The sequence below is a fragment of the Vicia villosa genome, linkage group LG7 (genome assembly GCF_029867415.1).
Source record: "Vicia villosa cultivar HV-30 ecotype Madison, WI linkage group LG7, Vvil1.0, whole genome shotgun sequence".
NCBI lineage: Eukaryota > Viridiplantae > Streptophyta > Magnoliopsida > Fabales > Fabaceae > Vicia > Vicia villosa.
In genome coordinates, this window is record NC_081186.1 from 52,710,246 (window position 1) to 52,729,759 (window position 19,514).

Consider the following 19,514-nt stretch of genomic DNA (forward strand, 5'->3'; position numbering starts at 1 on the left):
CAAAAGAAATAGGGCGCCGAAAGAATAAGTTAAGCCCATAGGCATCCTAGACCCAAATGGACCCCAAAAAGCTGAAAAATCTGCTTCTAATCGATTAACCTTAATAGGCTAATAAATTAGATACATTTTAAATTAAACTTTTGCGGCACCTTATCGATTAACTCTAATAGTCTAATTGATTAAATGGCCCTAGAATTATCGTCGACATCAATCAATCCGAATATATTGCATTAAATTCTTAATCTATTAGAAGTCCCACTAATTGATTAAGTATGGCATATAAAAGATAACTCACCCTCCCTCTTTTCTCATCTCATCTAAAATCTTCTTCTCTTCTTGTTTGTATTTGTTCATGTTTATTTTGTGAGTTTTATGAGTTATTATTGAATGATACTCTAGTTTTTATTCATCATCAGTTCATCACTAAATGGCTCCTAAGAGTGTCAGAACCTCTGGAAACTCTGTTGTTCAGACATATTTCTCTAATAATTTTTCAATGTAAGATCTAGAGAACATATTCAACAGAATTTTGCTGCAAAGAACCTTCTCGCAACTCACTCCTTAGATCTTGGGTTCTTTGAAAATTGTCAGATTTTCGAAGTCTTCCTTCAAGCAGTGTTGAAGGACTTCATTAGCAATGTACCAAAAGAGATGTTTCGAAATCTAGTAAAGATTTCTAACTCTAATCTTAACTACAAAGACAATATCATCATTTATGAGGTACATTAGCATCTTATCTCCTTGTCTCTAGAAGAATTTACTGAAATCTGTGATCTTTCCTACACCAGGTCATTGCACAGGCTATATGAATTAGAAGCAGGTGATGATTTTAAATTTGTTAATGTTGCTATCTCCTTCCTGTCAAATCCAAATAATGACATTCTTACACCTTTTATCATGGGCCTTATGCGTCCAAATATTTGTCTCATTCCCTATGTGGAAACACATATCCCCATCCCTATGTTTCTCTTTGCTGGATGTCAATCTCATGATACCATAAACACACAATAATTCTTTATCTTGATATGCACAACAAAAATTCGTAAAAGGCATTAAATTCTCTAATGTACCTTGGATCTACCACTCACACTCAATATTTATAGTTGAGCAACACAACGATGATTTATTAATTCAAGGTTGAAGATGATCATGGTTTTTTTTAAAGAATCTCACACAACACAATCTAGATCTCACAAGAACAAAATTCTAGAAAGTTTGTTACATGGTTGAAATAATGAGATATTGTGTTTGTGAAAGGAAGAACACTATTGGGTTTTCTCAAGATTTGTGGAAATATGAAAATTTGATTTTATTTGATCATAAAAGACCTCACTCAACAAGTTTTTATAAATGTGTGATAATTGATTCTTCAAATCATTTTTGAGAAAATTGACAAAAGAATTTATATAGGTGCTAGAGTTTAGACACAAAAGTGAGAGAAAAATGAACACAGAGGTGAGTCAAATCATATAGTTATAATTTGAATAACAAAAAATAATGACTTGAATCAAGGTGATAAAATCGGGAAATGACAAACTTTAATTCAAATCATGATGTGGTACCTATTCTTCAAGTCAATCAATTACTTGATTCAAATCATGGTTAATTTTTGAAATTTATTTTTCTCATGATTCGAGTCAAAGAGAATCATGATTCGAATCATGGTGTCTTTTGATTCGAGTCAGGGAATTTCTTGATTCAAATTCGAAATACGGAGCCAAAATCTTGATTTCCAAATTAATTTTTGATTTGAATCATGCATCAAAAACACCACGATTTAAGTTTTCTAACTTGTGATTCAAGCCACGCTTATGTTGATTTTTGACCAACTAAAAACATATTGAAATGAATCAAATCTAGTTTATTAAATGTAAGTGAAAATACAAAGTACAATCTATACGAATGATCAAGTTACAAAAAAATTAATCAAAACAATAAATCAAATTACAATAAATTGAAAAAATTGCAAAAACATAAACATACACATGAAAAAGTGTGAGGATATCACTGTTATTGACATCACAATTTCATCTATTATATCGATTATAAGTCAATTGCTTATGAGTACTATAATGCAACACTATTAGCATAATAAAAAACAATTACTTATTATAAGTCAGTTACCAATTACCATAATACAAAACCCTAATCAGCTTAACATGAACCATAACGCCTAACTGATATATGGACTATTAGTAAAACCATTAATGCATAACATAACCATAATGCATAACCACCATTAGTAGTGAAAAAGTCAATTGGCATTAGCATAACCATAATATTAACATGTGCAGAACCTTAAAAGTAAACTAATGACTAAAATAATATCATTTCATTAATTTACCATTCTTAACATATTGACAACAAGATATTTAACATAAACATCACAATGACATTAGATAACTAGAGTTTTTATGATCAACAAGATGATCAAAACTTATAAAATGTGAAGGATTACTCGAGATTGACAGTGACTCAGAAGCCATTTGTAGTGGACAAAAAAAGGTAAAGAAATAAGGTGAAAGAGAGACGTTGGATGAAAGAGACAACAAATTTGCAACTAAAAACTTTTTTTTAAGATTAAAACACGAGAATTTGTAGTGGAGACAAAAAGGGTAAAGGAATGAGGTGAAAGAGAGACGTTGGATGAAAGAGACAACAAATTCACAACTAAAAGTTTTTTTTAGATTAAGGCTCTGTTTGGTAAAACTAGCTGGTAGTGACTTGTAGCTGATAGCTGATAAGTTAATTTGAGTGTTTGTTAAATTAGCTGTTATACTAGTTGATGAATACAAAATGACATAAAAGAATATTCTTTATTAAGAAATTAACAGTCTCATTATATTATATAATTAAATTAATTTTTATAAAATAAAAATACATATAGTAGCAAACACATACAAAAAAAATTAATATATATTAAAATTAAAAATAACAGCAAAATATATCGAACAATTATATATAAATTTTTAAATGAACTTATATAATAACATTTATATATAAATTTAATCAGATATATAAATTAACATCATTACGATTTTGAATTCAATTATATTAATCTAAAATAATAATAAAAATAATTTTATTGTCTATTTTACAGTACACTCCAATATTATTACGAATCTTCGTCGTCGTAATAATCTCTTAATGTTTCACAAATTTAAAAATTAGAAACACTATCTCTAAATTAATTACAAGGTATGTAATTTTAATATCGTTAAAAAAATATTAAATATTGATTTTTTTTACTTGACACGAATATAATTATACAACGCAAAAACTATTATATATATATGGGTAAAATTATATTTTTTTAAAAATAATAACGGTATAAATGAAATAAAAAGTCACAAGCTAAAAGCTACTTTAAATAGCTTTTGAGAAAAAAAAACTAAAAACTAGTAAAAAACTACTGTACAAGTTAAAAGCTAAATGACAGTTACCAAACATAATTTTTTTGTTGATATAAACTGAAAAGTTAAAAGCTCATTTTCTGGTGTTACCAAAGAGAGCCTAAACACGAGAAATTGTAGTGGAGATAAAAATAGTAAAAGAATGAGGTGAAAGAGAGACGTTGGTGAATGAAACAACAAATTCATAACTAAAAGCTTTTTTTTAGATCAATATACGAGAAAGAAAAAGATAGAAACATCTTTGACCGCTAAGACGCGTGACCTTATTTAATAAAAGATTATAACATTAATTTATTATTCTTTTCAATAAAATAATATGGTAACTAAATTAATCTAATTGAAATATTACACGTTATCACATCTTACAAAAATTGTTTTCATGAACAAAAATATTTAAAATTATTTAAAAACAAAATGAAATATTAATTTCATGAACAAAATATAGCAGCTAGTACAAAAATACCCCGTTTCTTTTTAAATGTTGTTTTAGAAGAAATTTTTTATTTTTATTTAAGTGTCTTTGATGTTATAATTTTTCAATTATATCCTTATTTTTCAATAACTATCCTTCACAATTTTCATAAAATTAATTATATATTTTTTAATTAATTAATAAAAAAGAGAATATACGATTAAATTTATTTGAAAATAAAAAATAAATAAAAGTATAATAAAAAAAAATTTAATAATCTATTATTTTAGTCGAAGAACTTTAGCTAAAACGATAATAAAAAAAAAACGGAGTAGTATAATTTAGGTAATTATAATACAGATTTAAAAAAAAAAAAAAATTAAAAACCATAACTATGTTCTAACTCTTTTTGAAACTAGTTTTTTTTTTTTTTTTTTACAACGGCGACAATTGTTACCGGATACACATTTTTATTATCCCTCCGCTACGGCGGTGCTGCTCGACCGTTGCGTCCACCCAAACCATGGACACTCCTCTCTCCAGCAAGCAACTCAAAGAACAGTTAGTTACTCTCTTTACCTCTCTTTAATCATAGCAATTAGCATTCATTTTTCTCTTAATTTTGCAGATTCGTTAGCAATTTGACCGGATCATCTTTGCTCGAAATCGCGGCTCTTACAGTAACTCTCCCTGTAAGTCAATTCTCAATGATAATAATCTCAGCTTAATTCTAACGTGATTTCTGATCAATGTTTATTTTCTGTTTGGATTATAGATTTTGGTACTTATTCGCCACTCCTTCAACTCCATTCCCATATCTGGTTAGTCCCTTACATCGCAAATTGAGTTTTGGAGTTTTTGTAGTTCTGAATTTTGATGAAAATACTTGAAGAAACATAGTAGAAATTGTCTAATGTGGTTTCATAATATGGCCGGACGCCTGATTTTAAATCACACCGCAATTGCGATTTGATGCGGTTGTGGAGACTACTGCATCAACAATGTGGCAGACTTCTGGTCTGTGAATTTCTTTTAAATTTCTGGTTAGGGTATGTTTGGACTGACTTATTTTAGCATATCTACTAGGACAAGAATTTGGGAGACTGTTTGGTAAAGCTTCTAGAAACAACTTATGAATTGTGTATAAACTGTTTTCAGGCTATTTCCATAAGCTTTATAGGATAGCTTATGAAAATAGTTTATAGTCATGAAAACAACTTATAGCTTACATGAAAACAGTTTGACTTTATTTTAATTTTTGTTATAGTAATAGTTTATACAGAAGTATGATAAGCACTTTAATTTCTTAATTGAATTGTTTAGGCTTAGGTGGTTTGGGCATTTGGAGAGGAGATATGTAGATTTTGTGGTAAAGAGAGTAGATCAGATGGAGAGACGTCAAACAGCTAGAGGTAGAGGAAGACTGGGAAAAACTATAAGAGGAGTTATTAAGAAAGATCCCGAGATTAACAATTTGGATAGAAGTATGGTCCTGGATAGAACATTATGGCGAAAGTTGATCCATGTAGCCGACCTCACTTAGTAGGATATGAATTGATTGATTGATTGATTGTTGTTGTTGTAGCTGTTTATCCAAACATGGCCTAAAATCCTATTTTTTTTCTTTTTTACTTATAGGTAACTCCCTGAAGAAGAAAAATGACGATGCACCATCTGAGCATAGGGGTTTTAAAGCTTACCTATCTACATTGACTCTGGATTTTCTTGTCATAGTTGTTCCTATGCTCTTATTTTTCACTGTAAGTGTCCCCGGTAACATCAAAAGTTTTCATGACACTTGAAAGTTGAATTCTTGTTGCTGTTGTTGTTGTGTGGTAGTTATGTTGCTAACTAGTTTTTTTTGAATAAATTCCAGTCATTTTATTTTGTAATTGGTGCAATGAAATTGGTTATAGGTACTTGCTGACTGGAGCTATATAATAGCAAGTTTATTCACAATCTTAACATTGCTTTATATTGCAGTGAAGAGGTAATTGTTCAATTTGTTTAGCTAAATTCTTTAAAGAACAGACCTTTATGACATAAATAAGTTCGACCAAAAGTTTCACATGAGCCGTATTTTGAAGTGGGTAATTGCTGATTTCCATACAATTTTTACTGCAGGCCTGGTGGTTCATCTCCTGTTTTAGAAGAACCCAATTCTTTTAGGGCATATATTACTTCCTACAGGGTTATTGTGGTATGAAGTGTGAATATAGAATTCTTTATTCCATTGTGTTGATTTAATATGCTATTATGTTGATAAAAAAATACTTTTGCAGATGATTATAACAATCTTGTGCATCTTAGCTGTTGATTTCAGAATCTTTCCTAGAAGATATGCGAAGACTGAAACATACGGAGCTAGTTTGGTATGCTTCTTTGACAGTTCTATATTCAAAATAAAAGAGAAAAGTTGAAAGACATTCTTTACCTAAAGGATGTTTAAAAAAATTTCATATAAAATGTTTTATTTGCTTCTTAATCCAACACTTCTCTAACAACGGAGTGATTGATTAACTTTTGAGGGTCAAATTCCTATATATACAAGAGGGTTTCTGGTCCTCCACTATAGTCCTCTTCTATTGATAAATCTATATACTGTCTTACATATCGCGTCAGTAATGCATATACAAATAAAGTAAATGCAGGAAAAAAGGGAATGGGTGAGGGTTTGGAGAGATGAGTTTTTTATTCAATTTATGAATTACGTCTATTTATTGATCATGCGAAGTTGCAATTTTGATCTCCTACCCCCTCTCTCTCACCTACTGTGTTATAGATTCTGATCTGTACATACTACTTGGTGCATCAATTTTGTTTTGTTATGTTGCTAATAAGAGGAATAGTCAATAATTTGATTGTTCTGCTGAGATTTGACATTACTTTTGCATTGCAGATGGATCTTGGAGTTGGAGCATTTGTTTTAGCAAATTCATTTGTTTCTCGTCAAGCGCGGAATATTGCTTCTGTGTAAGTATGTTTAGAAAATGAACTTTCGAAAAATAGTTGTGTGTTGTATGTTTATGTTTACTGAAATAGAAGAATCTTGTTTACCTAGATGTACTAATGCCTTTTTCGTTGAGGTAGATTAATCATTAGTTTTTTAAGTGAGTGCTTAAGGAAATTTCGATAAGCTCCTACAATCGGTAAAAAGGCATTATTAACATGAACATGCTGGTAGGCTTCTGAAAATCAAATTGCTGCTTTACTAAATCTTTTTACACGCTCTGTAATGACATTGGTGTCCTTTTGAATGAACTTACACAAATATAATGCATTCTACATTCCCCTGATAACAGCATTTATTTACTTGCTTCAGAAACTGGAAGACTGCAATAGTTTCATCTAGTCCACTTATCTTCTTAGGATTTTTTCGTCTTGTTACAACAACTGGTGTGGATTATCAGGTGGGATTATATTCATTGAGATTCTTAGAAACTGTGTCAACAAACATTTGACATGCATTTGCTAATACTGCATCTTATTTAGCTTTAACAAGTTTAATCATCGATATCTTTTTGAAAGTTTTAATGTTATATGACGCAGTTCTCAAAGACTATACAAGCTTAGACATAGAGAGTATAAGAGCTTAGACTATGAAATTTGAGAAATGCTCGAGTAATTAGCACTCAGCACTCAGCAGGCTTATATTTAGATACACTTTCATGATTGATTACATTATATCTTTACAAGGAAAATCAGACACTGTTTCAAATGTATTATTTGAAAAGGGGTGCATTAGTGGAAATAACATTGGAGCCGTAAGATCTATTTGGGGCTAAGGATATGGTGGAGATAGTATTCAGCATGAAGAGTGAAATGATTAACAAGCTTTGATTTCTTCAAAATTGTCCTTATGCAAATTATGTACATTGTTTGACTCATCAACGACAACACGCTTTTGCATTAGTAGTAGTTAACGTTCATATTTTTTTCTCAAAACATGAACATGGTTCTTAATGTTGTGTGTTCTTTTTAAGCGAATGATGGTTAACAAGTTACTTATGCAATTGAAATTGTGGGTTTGGTTTCAAATGATGAGATTAAGACTAGAAGGGGAGCTAATGAAATACTTTAGTTCTTGACGTAAAATGATATACTTGTGTTTTGAAGTGTTAAAAAATATGAAGAACAAAAAAGAGAGGCCATGTTGAGGTTTTTTTAGGAAGATATGTGGTTACTTGGGGGGTAGTTAGTGCCTCACGTTTAAGAGTCTCTCATTTAACATATAAGATTGTTTGCGTTTTAATTGCATAATTCATTAATTAAAGTCATTCTTCGGATGCCAGTAAAATGCTTTCCTTATTCTTACAAATTGAGTTATAATTGTCTAATTCATGATGTTTTCAAGGAAGCAAGTAACCCTTTTCCTTCGAATAGGTCCATACGAGTGAATATGGTGTGCATTGGAACTTTTTCTTTACGCTTGCTGCTATCTCGATCCTTACATCCTTTATTAATATTCCCCCACAATATTCTGGAGTTTTTGGATCACTAGTCCTAGTAGGTACTTTTTTTCTTCTTCTTTCTGTCTCAACCTAATGTCATGTTTTCTGAAATCTAATTCCTTATAAAATTCAATCCATGTTTCAAAGGTTATCAGTTCAGTTTGATGAACGGTTTAAACCATTACTTGCTTTCTAATGAAAGAGGAACGGATATCATAAGTCAAAACAAGGAGGGGATTTTTAGCATATTTGGTAAGAATTACACATTGCATTTTTCAATCATGATGTAGTTTCGTTTCTGATTCATAATATTTCTTACAAATATCTCGTTATGTCTACAGGATATTGGGGTATGTACCTTATCGGCGTTCATTTAGGAAACTATCTTATCTTTGGAACCCATTCCTCTGCAATTAAAAGTAGCAAATGGGTTCGGACGAGAGTTTGGGTTCTAGCAATCCTGTTTTGGTAAAAATTTAATCCAGAACCTATTTATCCTTTTGAATGAAGTCCACCAAATTGAACTTGTACTTATTATATGATGCCCATCAGGTTATTAACTGTGCTTCTAGATAGGCACGTCGAAAGAATTTCACGGAGAACGGTATGTCTCACCGTGTTATAACTTCTTATTCGGAAGGGCTTTCTATTGGTATTATTCGATGAAAACTAACTAATTATCGATACTCTGTGCAGTGCAACCTGCCATATGTTACTTTGGTGGTGGCTGACAATTTACAGGTCACTATCACTCACTTTTGTTTTGTTCATTGGATCAGTGTCTAACTTAGTGTGCTGGCTTTTGTAACTTATATTGTGGTTATCACTTTAGGATTCTTTTGCTGGCTCTATCTTTGATCATTGTTTAAATTATATTATCGAATTGAATATTTTTGAAAAAATCTGACATACTTAATTGGATTTGGTTGAATGTTTAATCTGGGTGTCACTCATTTTTCAGCTATTATCAATTCTAACACTGGCCGATCTTATTCCGGGAATTAAAACTTCAGTACTCGAAGAAGCATTTAATCGGAACTTACTAGCTACATTTCTTCTGGTGAACAATATATTCCGTCGAAACTATCATATTTGACTTATCTATCTATCTACAAGATTTAATTTTATAATTTCCTCTGATAAATTCATGCAGGCTAATCTCCTCACCGGGTTGGTAAACTTGTCTGTTGATACCCTCTCTGCATCATCAACCACAGCTCTTTTTATCTTGCTTTTATATTCTTATATTTTATCAATTGTTATTGGAATTGCTGATTATTTTGATATGAAGTTAAAATTTTGGTGAAGTGTGTTGTAATCTGTTGAATCTAGAACGTGTGACAACTATGATTGGTAGTAAAATGACAAATCTTATCTTAATGACACTTCATATTAAGGACAAATAACCATCTCGTTGACCACAAAAAAAAAGATTACTTTTTCACTTCACATGTAATGGCATGCTATTTCAGCATGGATAGTGACATACCACACTCAAAGAATGCAACTAACAACAACTCATGCTTTAGTGTTTTTTGTGTGTTTGATATGTTTCATTTTCATACCTAGTTTTGAAAACTCTGGAAAGTGAAAAAGGTGATTATAAGGGTTAAAAGAAGCATCAATGTTCTAGGACAACAAGAAAGAAGGTGAAAAATTGTATTATGGGGATCTGAGTAATATAGCTCAAGTGATGAGGACCTGCATGCAATGTGCTTTTTCGAGAAGGGTAGCTTACATACAGTCACATGGTTAATCCAGCAGAGTCTGACAGTTTGGACCATGGTCCTAGTTCAATTTCTGTCTTTTGGTGTGTCCTCATCCTCACACTATGAGCCTGAATTCTGGTGGTTTGTGCAATATTTCCATTTTTTTTTATTATCTAAAAACTTGCAGAGAGACAGAGCACATTGTTTATAATAGTAACAAAAATGCTTTTATTTATCCGATGAAGTAGTAAGAGAGAAGTGAACATTAGAAACTGTGAAATAAGGCAAGTTGAATATTATAATTGTTAACGTTTTGATTGCTAGATTTAAGGATTTAACTAATAGATATATATGAATATATATGATGCAAATTTTTTGTGCTTTGCAATGTTAGAAAGAAGTGACTTTGCAATATTTGAATTCACATTATAAATTGTGAAAAGGGGGTGGGAGGGTAGTTCAATAACTTGAACTAGTTGAGATAATGATTAAAAGAAGTTTGAAATTTTGGGATACATTTTATTAAGAAGTATGAAGAACGGACACTTCGAACACGACTTCGATACTGATAAGATGACATCGATAATAATTTTAAAAAAATGAATAAATTAAACTTAATCAAAAGTATCGGTACAAGTGTCTGACACCGACACATACGTGTCTTTTTTAGAGGTGTTAGTGCTATATAGAACATGAACATTGAAAAAAGAACATTGACACGTCGACACCGATAATAATTTAAATAAAAAATAAATTAAATATAATTACAAATATCGGTGTCATTTTCCGACATTAACACATACAAATTAAATATAATTACAAATATCGGTGTCATTTTCCGATATTAACACATATTTTTCAAAACTGTCGTGTTATAGAGGTTATGAATATATATATTTTGATTAAAATTTAAATTAGAATCGAATTCGCTCCTACCTAATCAAGTTAAAATTAAAATCAAATTCAGTAATTTTTGAAACTAGCTAGTGAGCCGATTTTGTTAGATAAAGATTAGAAGACTTATTAAAATTGAAAGCTAAAAAATTCACCTTAATCAAAAGACAAAACCATTGACAAACAATTTCCATTAAATTCCCTTTAATAGTTTTAAGTTTCAATTATTGATGTTAATTTTTTCTAACAATCCAAAAACTGCACTTTGACCTAATGGATAGGTTCCATATCCAAAAATCTATTAAACCAAAATGGATCAAATCTTGTTAGGTAATTTGGATTTATTTCCCTCTCAAAACCAATCAAAATAAAACTTATCTAATAGAAGCACACCTCTAAGATGAGTTCAAATGCATATATGCATATAAAAAACAACTAAATTATTGATACTTTTAATAGTAGGATATGGAAAACAGCATCTTAACTAATAATTTATCTGTAACTAACAACCAAAATTTTTCATATATATGTCATTGACAAGTAGAACATAGTACACCATAAGATGCAATAGTACTTTGTCTAAAACAAAAACAAAATAATTTAACTAGTAATTATTTACAAGAGAATCTTAGGTACAAGATCCATTCATTTCCTACAAACTCCAACACAGATTTGAATGTGAGAAGTAGCTATTACACAGCTTGTGTTATATTGTTTTTATGCATATTTCTATATAGATTTGGGTCCACACTCTCTCTATTCATTGGCATAAGACTGTGACACCATCTATGAAAATTTAGGAAGTGAAGAAACCAAAGCATTATCAAAGAAAAAAAAAATATAGGAGGGTGTGTTTTCATTTTACTATCTACACCTTTCTGATTCCTGAAAAGTACTACACCTTTTCTGCACCTTCTCACGTGCTTATTATATATATATATATATATAATATATATTCTCTATTACTATTACTTCTTTATTACCCTCTTCTTCTTCTTCCTCTTTGTCACTCTTCAAAAAACTTCACCAACTCTTATATATATGTTTTGCTATAAATGAAGATATAGTTGAGTTGAAGAGTGAAAAATGGCTTTGGAAACTATTATCTATGACACTATTTCTGCAACTCCATTTAGTAGTACTAGTTCTTATCATCATGATACAATAGAGTCCTCTAGTTTCTTGGAAAATGGAATGAACTACGAGCAACAATATTATGAAGGTGCAATATTTGATCAGAACAACAGAAAAAGAGAATTTGTGGAGCAAGATGAAACAACAATGAGTAATGATCAAGTTGTGCAAGGGAGGAAGAAGAGGAGAAGGAAGCCAAGAGTTTGTAAGAACAAAGAAGAAGCTGAGACTCAGAGAATCACTCACATTACAGTCGAGAGAAACCGGAGAAAACAAATGAATGAACATCTCGCCGTTCTTCGATCTCTCATGCCCGAATCCTATGTTCAAAGGGTTAGTTTTCTTCTTTTTTCTTCATATTTAGGAGATTCATTCTCATCAACATGCATGCTAATGCTATACCTCTGCAGCACCGACACCTCTTAAGAAAACGTGTCTGTGTCTGTGCCAGTGTCGTGATTATGTTCATTTTATTTATTTTTTCAAATTATTATTGATGATGACGTATCAATATCATGTCTGTGTCTGTGTCTGAACTAAACTAACATACATGTTTTGTTTTAGGGTGACCAAGCTTCAATAGTTGGTGGAGCCATAGAGTTTGTGAAGGAGCTAGAACATATCTTGCAATCACTTGAAGCAAGAAAGCTACAACTCTTGCAACAAGAACTAGCATTACAACAAAACGAAGAAACATCTAATGTTTCAAATCTCAATAATATGAAACCACCATTTTCACAGTTTTTTGTGTATCCTCAGTACACATGGTCCCAAATTCCTAATAACAAATACACATCCAAGACCAAAGCTGCCATAGCCGATATCGAGGTTACATTAATCGAGACTCATGCAAATCTTAGAATTCTCACCAAAACAAGACCTGGACAGTTAACTAAACTGGTTGCTGGTTTTCAAACTCTCTTTCTCACCGTTCTTCATCTCAATGTCACTACCGTACAACCTTTGGTTTTCTACTCTATCAGTGCCAAGGTATGCATGCACCTATTCATCTTTATGCTGAAAATTATCACAAATATTTTCACTTTTTTTTATTTGTCATTTATCTCTGTAGCACCGGCACCTCTAAAAATAGGTGTGTCGGTGTCGTTCTGGTGTCTGTGTCTGTGTTTTATAATTTGTGATTTATTTATTTATTTTATGAAGGTTGAAGAAGGGTTTCAACTTGGTTCAGTAGATGGCATTGCAACAGCAGTTCATCATTTACTTGGAAGAATTGAGGAAGAAGCTTCACTATGTTGTTAAATTGAGGGTGCATGATTTCAATAAAATGACAAAAATAACCCTCAACTAGTATTTGTGGATGGTTTGAATTTGTTTTTTTTAGTAAATTTGGTGTGTGAAATGTTAATGTTAACTTTAGAGTGCTATATAGTAGCTGTTGATTATGCTTTGTGCCTAGCTACAGTAGTTTGTTTGGAATGGTTATTAATTAACACTAAAGTTAAACAAATTAAGGTTGAAACCTAATGGGAAAAAAATGCTGACATAGTTTATCTTGTTTGCAGTTTAGATGTAGTGTCATGTTCAATGGAATAAAAAGAAAGTCATTTTGCAACATGGGAGTGATAATTATCTATGACATAAATTTTCTATTTTTGTTTCTTGTTTTTGAATTTTTTATTTTATTGATTGAGAAAGTCATTTTCGGTACATTGTTATGTTTGATCGAGGATTACGTGTGAAGTCCATTTTTTTCACACAATATCTACAACAAAAATATAATGATTTAGTTAGAATGAAGTAGATTGTGTAAAGAGAAAATGGTATACTACAAACTTACCTCAAGGCATACGGAAAGTCCCAACTACCGTTGTTAACCGGGGCCAGTATGGGCATCCTCCACCACCCCCACACCTGCACCAACAGGGCGCATCCGTAGAATGTGCAGGACTCAGCAACCGCGTTTTTGCATAGTGACTGGTACAAGGTAGCCAGTACCGCAGACCCCCAGCTGTACAGACCAACTCTACTAAAATCCATTAGCAAACGAAGATACATAAAGTTAACCGTGTTACCAGTGCTATCTGGGAACAAAACGTTTCCTATAAGCAACAATACGTAACACCTAGTTTTCTGCAGTATGGTCTCTTGGGGAGACGCATCATTCAAGTGAAAATTTTTATAATAATCCTTTAACCTCTTGAGGTTAACACCTTGCCCCCTAGCACCAACGGCTCCTTCTATCAAGTCTATTCCAAGTGCCTCTTGGCATAAGCTATTCGCCTGCATAACACAACCATTAATTGCCTTACCATCAACAGGAAGGCCTAGTAGCATATGGACGTCTTCAAGGGTGATGGTGCACTCCCCTGTCGGAAGATGGAAGGTGTGTGTTTCTGGCCTCCAACGTTCTAGCAAAGCAAGAACAAACTTGTGGTCAATAGAAGACTCGGCGATCCTGCTAATCGGACCGAAACCAGCAATGTTCAGGTATGGTATAATGCGTTCGTCCGGGGCGATGGTATGTTTACTACGAGTGCGAAAGCGTTGAACGTTCTGAAAAGAGTAAGAATGCCAAAAAAAATCAGTTAGTTTATCAGTTAGCAAGGCGTGATTTTAAAGTAACACTAATACACTTACGAAGGTAGCGATGTTCTGGGGGGTTCCTCTGTGTGTTTCGCCCATGGTTAGGAGAGACATGGTTGAAGGCTGAAAATTCGTAAGCTGATTGCAAAAGGATTGTTCTAAGAGTAGTTGAGTTACAATGGTGATGTATCTGCAGAATTCCAAGTGCTATATATATTGATGAGGGAAAAACGGTAACATCATGCATGCTTGACATGTCAACACAGCCATAATTGTTTGGTGTTGCTTCTGCAGGATGTGTTGGCATGCATGCAGTCAAAGTATCGGTGACAAGGCATGGTTAGATGCATGCAGCTCAGGTCTATGTGACAGCTCGGGTAGCATGCATGCAGGAGTAGGAGGAATCCTGGCAGGAATCTGATCAGGAATCTTAGCAGAAATTTTTACAGTCGCATGCTTGTTAACAGTAACTCCATGCTGGTTTACAGTAACTCCTGGAATCGTTTCAGCACATGCATGTGGGGACCATGTGGGGCCAGGTGGTGGTCCACACCAACAAGGCATGCGCCAAATCAATTGGCATTTTTTTTTAAAAATTCTTCTAATGCGCCATTCCATTTGGCGACTTCCAGTAAAGAAAAGGCACTAATGCGCCAATTCAAATGGCGCATTAGAAGGATCATTTTTTTTTTCAAAATTAGGGTTTCCGTTTATGAATTAGGGTTTTGGTACTGTTACCTACTTGGTCTTCCCAGAAGAAACCCTAATGAGAAAATGAGGCAACGGCAAGACGTCTATGCCTCTATAAATTAGGGTTTCGGGCGCACTAGTACCCACACTGAAAAATGAGAACTCGAATAAGGCCAGATGGTTCGCACCGGACTTCTGAGCCTCCACCTCCTGTTAGGCGTCTGAATTATCAACCGGACGTTCGTAGAAGGAACGGCTACGTTATCTTCTCGGCAGTCAAACCTCCCATGCAAGTGATGTTCTGGAATATCCAAACCATGGAGCAGCTTAAGAGAAACATCCTCAGGTTTCTGGACGGGGAGTTCGTTCCAGGCGAACAAATCCGATCTATCAAGAGACTTCGAACAAGGGGAGGTGTTTTTCTCGAAAGGCAGCGTTGGTGGGAGACTATGGAAGACGACATCCAATGCACTCTAATGATGGAGGACAGAGAAGACATTGTTTTAACCGTTGTTATATCCTAGGCGCTACTATTTCTATATCATTTCAGTAACTTCTGTATTGTTCAATTAAATGCTCTTAGCATATCTGTACCTTTCAATTAAATGTTGTTAACATATTTCAATGAAATGATATTTTATTAAAGTTATTAATAATTAACAATAAAATTTCCCTCTGCCTTCCACCCGCTATAAATAGCAGTGTCTGTGTGGAGTTGAAGTCCCAACCCTTCTTTCAGTCATAGTGTAAACACTTAAAAATGAACTCTGTTTGGGCGGTGGTCTTCTATGAGGAAGGTAGTCACATGCGGGTTTGCCTCAACCCTCACTGGAATTTCCAGAGAGTTGTTAGAGCCATCAACACTGGGTTTCGTCAACTCGATGGTCCAACCAGAAAAGTTAAACAGCTAGAATACCGGTGTCCATACATTACGTTGACCAATAATAACCCTGAAGGCACCTACATGTATTATTGGGATCGTGTGAAAGACGATGTGGACGTGGATCTAATGTTTTGGACACACAGTGGAGAAGTTAACCGAGGCGTTGAAGATCCCCTTGTTATTGCAGTGACACTAGAGTAGTTTAGATTAACTGTTGTTTTATTTGTTGCAAAGAGTACTAGTTGTTCTGTGTTCTTTTCTCTTCTTTTGTATTCTGCAACGTAACATCGTGATTTACCGATGGTTTTGTGTTGTCAACGCATGGTCATGGAATTAAAAAAAATGTGGTTGTTGTGTTAGTTGTTTTCGTCTGGACAATATTTAACCTAGTGGACGGGTACAATAATTAACATACATATAATTGATAATTTATATACGTAATTATTAACTATAGTTATAATTAGTAAAATATATTATTAAAATACAAATAATTATTAATTACAAATTTATTTGTTTATTAAATAAAATATATATGAACAGACCTAGATCAGTGTGACTGTCCTTTTTTAATCAATTCGGAATCTGGTGGCAGGCATAGATCAGTGTGTCTGTCTTTTACAGTCAATACGGAATCCTGTTGCAGACCTAGATCAGTGTGCCTGTCTTTTATAATCAATTCGGAAGATAGTGGCAGACCTATACTAGTGGGTCTGTAAGAACCACCATATATATATATATATATATATATATATATATATATATATATATATATATATATATATATATATATATATATATATATATATATATATATATATATATATATATTTATATATATATATATATATATATATATATTAATCTATATTTATATATAATTATATATATATATATAGAAATAAATATATATATATATATATATATATATATATATATATATATATATTTATTTATTTATATATATATATATATATATTTATTTATATATATATTTATTTATTTATATATATATATATATATAATTATATATATATATATATATATATATATATATATATGTATATATTTATTTATTTATTTATTTATATATATATATATATATATATATATATATATATAAATATATATATATATATATATATATATATATATATATATTTATATATATATATATGTATATATTTATTTATTTATTTATTTATATATATATATATATAATTATTGCAGAACTAGCTGCCAGATAGGGTTGCATGCATGCTCTGCCTAGGGGAATCGTTACAGGAATCTTATCAGGAATCATTTCAGACGCGTGATGGGGTACAGGACATAGATCAGCGTGTCTATGTGTTGAGATAATGCAAGGACATATGAACCTCAATTTATAAGACATCCAACATATACTGAACATTACAACTCACACCAACAATTTTACCTAATCTGACCTGAGATTACAACACCCGCACACTTTCCCCTCCAAAAATGACTTCATCAACCCAGTATCTTGTCCATGCCCATCTAAACGGTGAGACCTACTCTCATGAGATAGCCGGTTTTGTGATGAGAAACACTCAGGTTGTACCATTGTTGTTGAGCAAAAGAGCAACATTTTCGTACTTCATTCAACGACTGTACTCTAAGATTGCAATGGGTCCTATTGCAAGCGTTTTTTACCAATGTCCCAATTTCAATGAAGACAACACCGTCAAGTTTTACGAAATGGAGATTGCCAATGACGAAGACTTGCAAGATATGTTCACCACCCACGAATACTGTGGGTTGGATTCCATCGAGCTGTACGTCACTCTTCAGGCTGAGACACAAGAAACTAATGTTGTCCAGTCACAGGTTATTGACCCACCAGTCAACGAGCAAGACGAGGTTGACGTCATTGACGAGGAAGAAGACGATCTGGAAACCGAATTTGACGACATGGTCAACGAGGAATCCGACGACGAGCAGCAAACCTTGGTGCCTCCAGCTCATGCGTACGCACCTCCAGCACATATGGGTAACTTGAACCTCCAAGGTGACGAACCATCATCTGACATCTTCTTCACGCCCTACATCCAAAACGACGAAGAATTAAAGGAAGGAGACAAGTTTCCGTCTAAGGAGGCATGTCTGAGAAGAATAAAAAAATGGCACATGGCGAACAACGTTGATTTTGAAGTAGATCGTTCAAACCTGGAACGGTATGTAATCACTTGTAAAAATCCAGAGTGCGGGTTCAGACTGTTGGCCTCTTATAGGAAGAGAAGCAATGCATGGAAAATAGGGTCGATTACGCAGAAACACACGTGTGTCAACCCTAACAATTCCCAGGATCATACAAAACTCAGTGCCGATCTTATGTGCCAGGAGATCTTGCCTCTCATAAGCTCCGATCCGTCTCTGAAGGTTAAAAATATAATATCCCACATCGTCACAACCTTCAACTACACTCCATCTTACAGAAAGGCGTGGGTTGCAAAAACAAAGGCAATTGAGACAGTCTACGTCAACTGGGAGGAGTCATACAAAATTCTTCCCCGATACCTCAATGCGCTACACAGTTACGCACCTGGCACTGTTACGATTCTAGAGACACTGCCCGCGCATGCCCCGGATGGAAACCCTGTCCAGGGAAACGGAATATTCCATCGGCTTTTTTGGGCGTTCAAACCTTGCGTCCGAGGTTTTGCACACTGTAAACCCATACTTCAAATTGATGGGACATGGTTATACGGCAAATACAAAGGAACCATGCTCATGGCGGTTGCACAAGACGGTAACAGCAACATATTTCCAGTGGCATTTGCTATCGTCGAAGGTGAAACTGCAGCGGCTTGGAGTTTCTTTCTAAGGAACCTCCGGGAACATGTTGCTCCCCAGCCTGACATATGTTTAATCTCTGATAGGCACGCTTCCATAGAGAGTGCTTACAACAATCCAGCGAACGGATGGCATGACCCCCCTTCAAAACACGTATATTGTATTCGCCACATAGCCCAAAACTTCATGCGGGAGATCAAGGACAGACATCTAAGAAAGGCCCTAGTCAATGCTGGTTATGCGTTGACCCAACCCACATTCCAGCATTATCGGAGTGAGATTGTAATGACAAATCCAGAGGCAGGTACTTGGGTAGATAATCTTTCCAGGGACAAATGGACAAGGGCTTACGACAATGGCGTGCGATGGGGCCATATGACAACTAATCTCGTGGAATCCATGAATGGCGTTTTCAAAGGCATCCGTAACCTACCAATCACAACACTGGTGGAAGCCACATACTTTAGGATGGCTTCACTCTTCTCAACAAGAGGCAGGAGATGGGGTGATGTTAGGCAAGCTGGTCAACTATTAAGCGATAGTTGCATGAAATTTATGCAACAGCAGTCG

General features: G+C 33.5%; 2 protein-coding genes across 3 annotated transcripts; both read left to right on the forward strand.

Moving 5' to 3' along the window:
* The first annotated feature begins 4,228 nt into the window (after nucleotides 1-4,228).
* Nucleotides 4,229-10,367, forward strand: LOC131620575 (uncharacterized protein At4g17910). Of its 2 annotated transcripts, none has more exons than XM_058891699.1 (16): nucleotides 4,229-4,386; nucleotides 4,454-4,517; nucleotides 4,601-4,646; nucleotides 5,464-5,585; nucleotides 5,742-5,815; nucleotides 5,950-6,025; nucleotides 6,108-6,197; nucleotides 6,725-6,798; nucleotides 7,148-7,235; nucleotides 8,209-8,335; nucleotides 8,424-8,528; nucleotides 8,618-8,744; nucleotides 8,829-8,880; nucleotides 8,973-9,017; nucleotides 9,238-9,336; nucleotides 9,430-10,365. In XM_058891699.1, the coding sequence occupies exons 1-16, from the start codon at nucleotides 4,349-4,351 to the stop codon at nucleotides 9,580-9,582; spliced, it is 1,380 nt and encodes a 459-aa protein (XP_058747682.1). In that variant the 5' UTR covers nucleotides 4,229-4,348; the 3' UTR covers nucleotides 9,583-10,365. The 2 variants fall into 2 exon arrangements, with proteins under 2 accessions (XP_058747682.1, XP_058747683.1); XM_058891700.1 differs by lacking the exon at nucleotides 4,229-4,386 and adding an exon at nucleotides 5,149-5,367 and having other exon boundaries at nucleotides 4,456-4,517; nucleotides 9,430-10,367.
* A 1,083-nt stretch (nucleotides 10,368-11,450) lies between these two features.
* LOC131620576 (transcription factor bHLH71-like) lies at nucleotides 11,451-13,589 on the forward strand. The gene is made up of 3 exons (XM_058891701.1): nucleotides 11,451-12,346; nucleotides 12,578-13,003; nucleotides 13,178-13,589. Exons 1-3 carry the CDS (start codon nucleotides 11,966-11,968, stop codon nucleotides 13,274-13,276), a joined length of 906 nt encoding a protein of 301 aa, XP_058747684.1. The 5' UTR covers nucleotides 11,451-11,965; the 3' UTR covers nucleotides 13,277-13,589.
* The last annotated feature ends 5,925 nt before the right edge of the window (nucleotides 13,590-19,514 follow it).

Bases quoted from the DNA above. Each gene is read 5' to 3' on its own strand.
- LOC131620575 (XM_058891699.1), top strand. From the start codon at position 4,349: ATGGACACTCCTCTCTCCAGCAAGCAACTCAAAGAACA. The intron at 6,198-6,724 runs GTATGCTTCTTT...TTTGCATTGCAG, and splicing joins AAACATACGGAGCTAGTTTG to ATGGATCTTGGAGTTGGAGC. The intron at 8,745-8,828 runs GTAAAAATTTAA...GATGCCCATCAG, and splicing joins GTTCTAGCAATCCTGTTTTG to GTTATTAACTGTGCTTCTAG.
- LOC131620576 (XM_058891701.1), top strand. From the start codon at position 11,966: ATGGCTTTGGAAACTATTATCTATGACACTATTTCTGCAACTCCATTT. The intron at 12,347-12,577 runs GTTAGTTTTCTT...GTTTTGTTTTAG, and splicing joins CCGAATCCTATGTTCAAAGG to GGTGACCAAGCTTCAATAGT. The intron at 13,004-13,177 runs GTATGCATGCAC...TATTTTATGAAG, and splicing joins TCTACTCTATCAGTGCCAAG to GTTGAAGAAGGGTTTCAACT.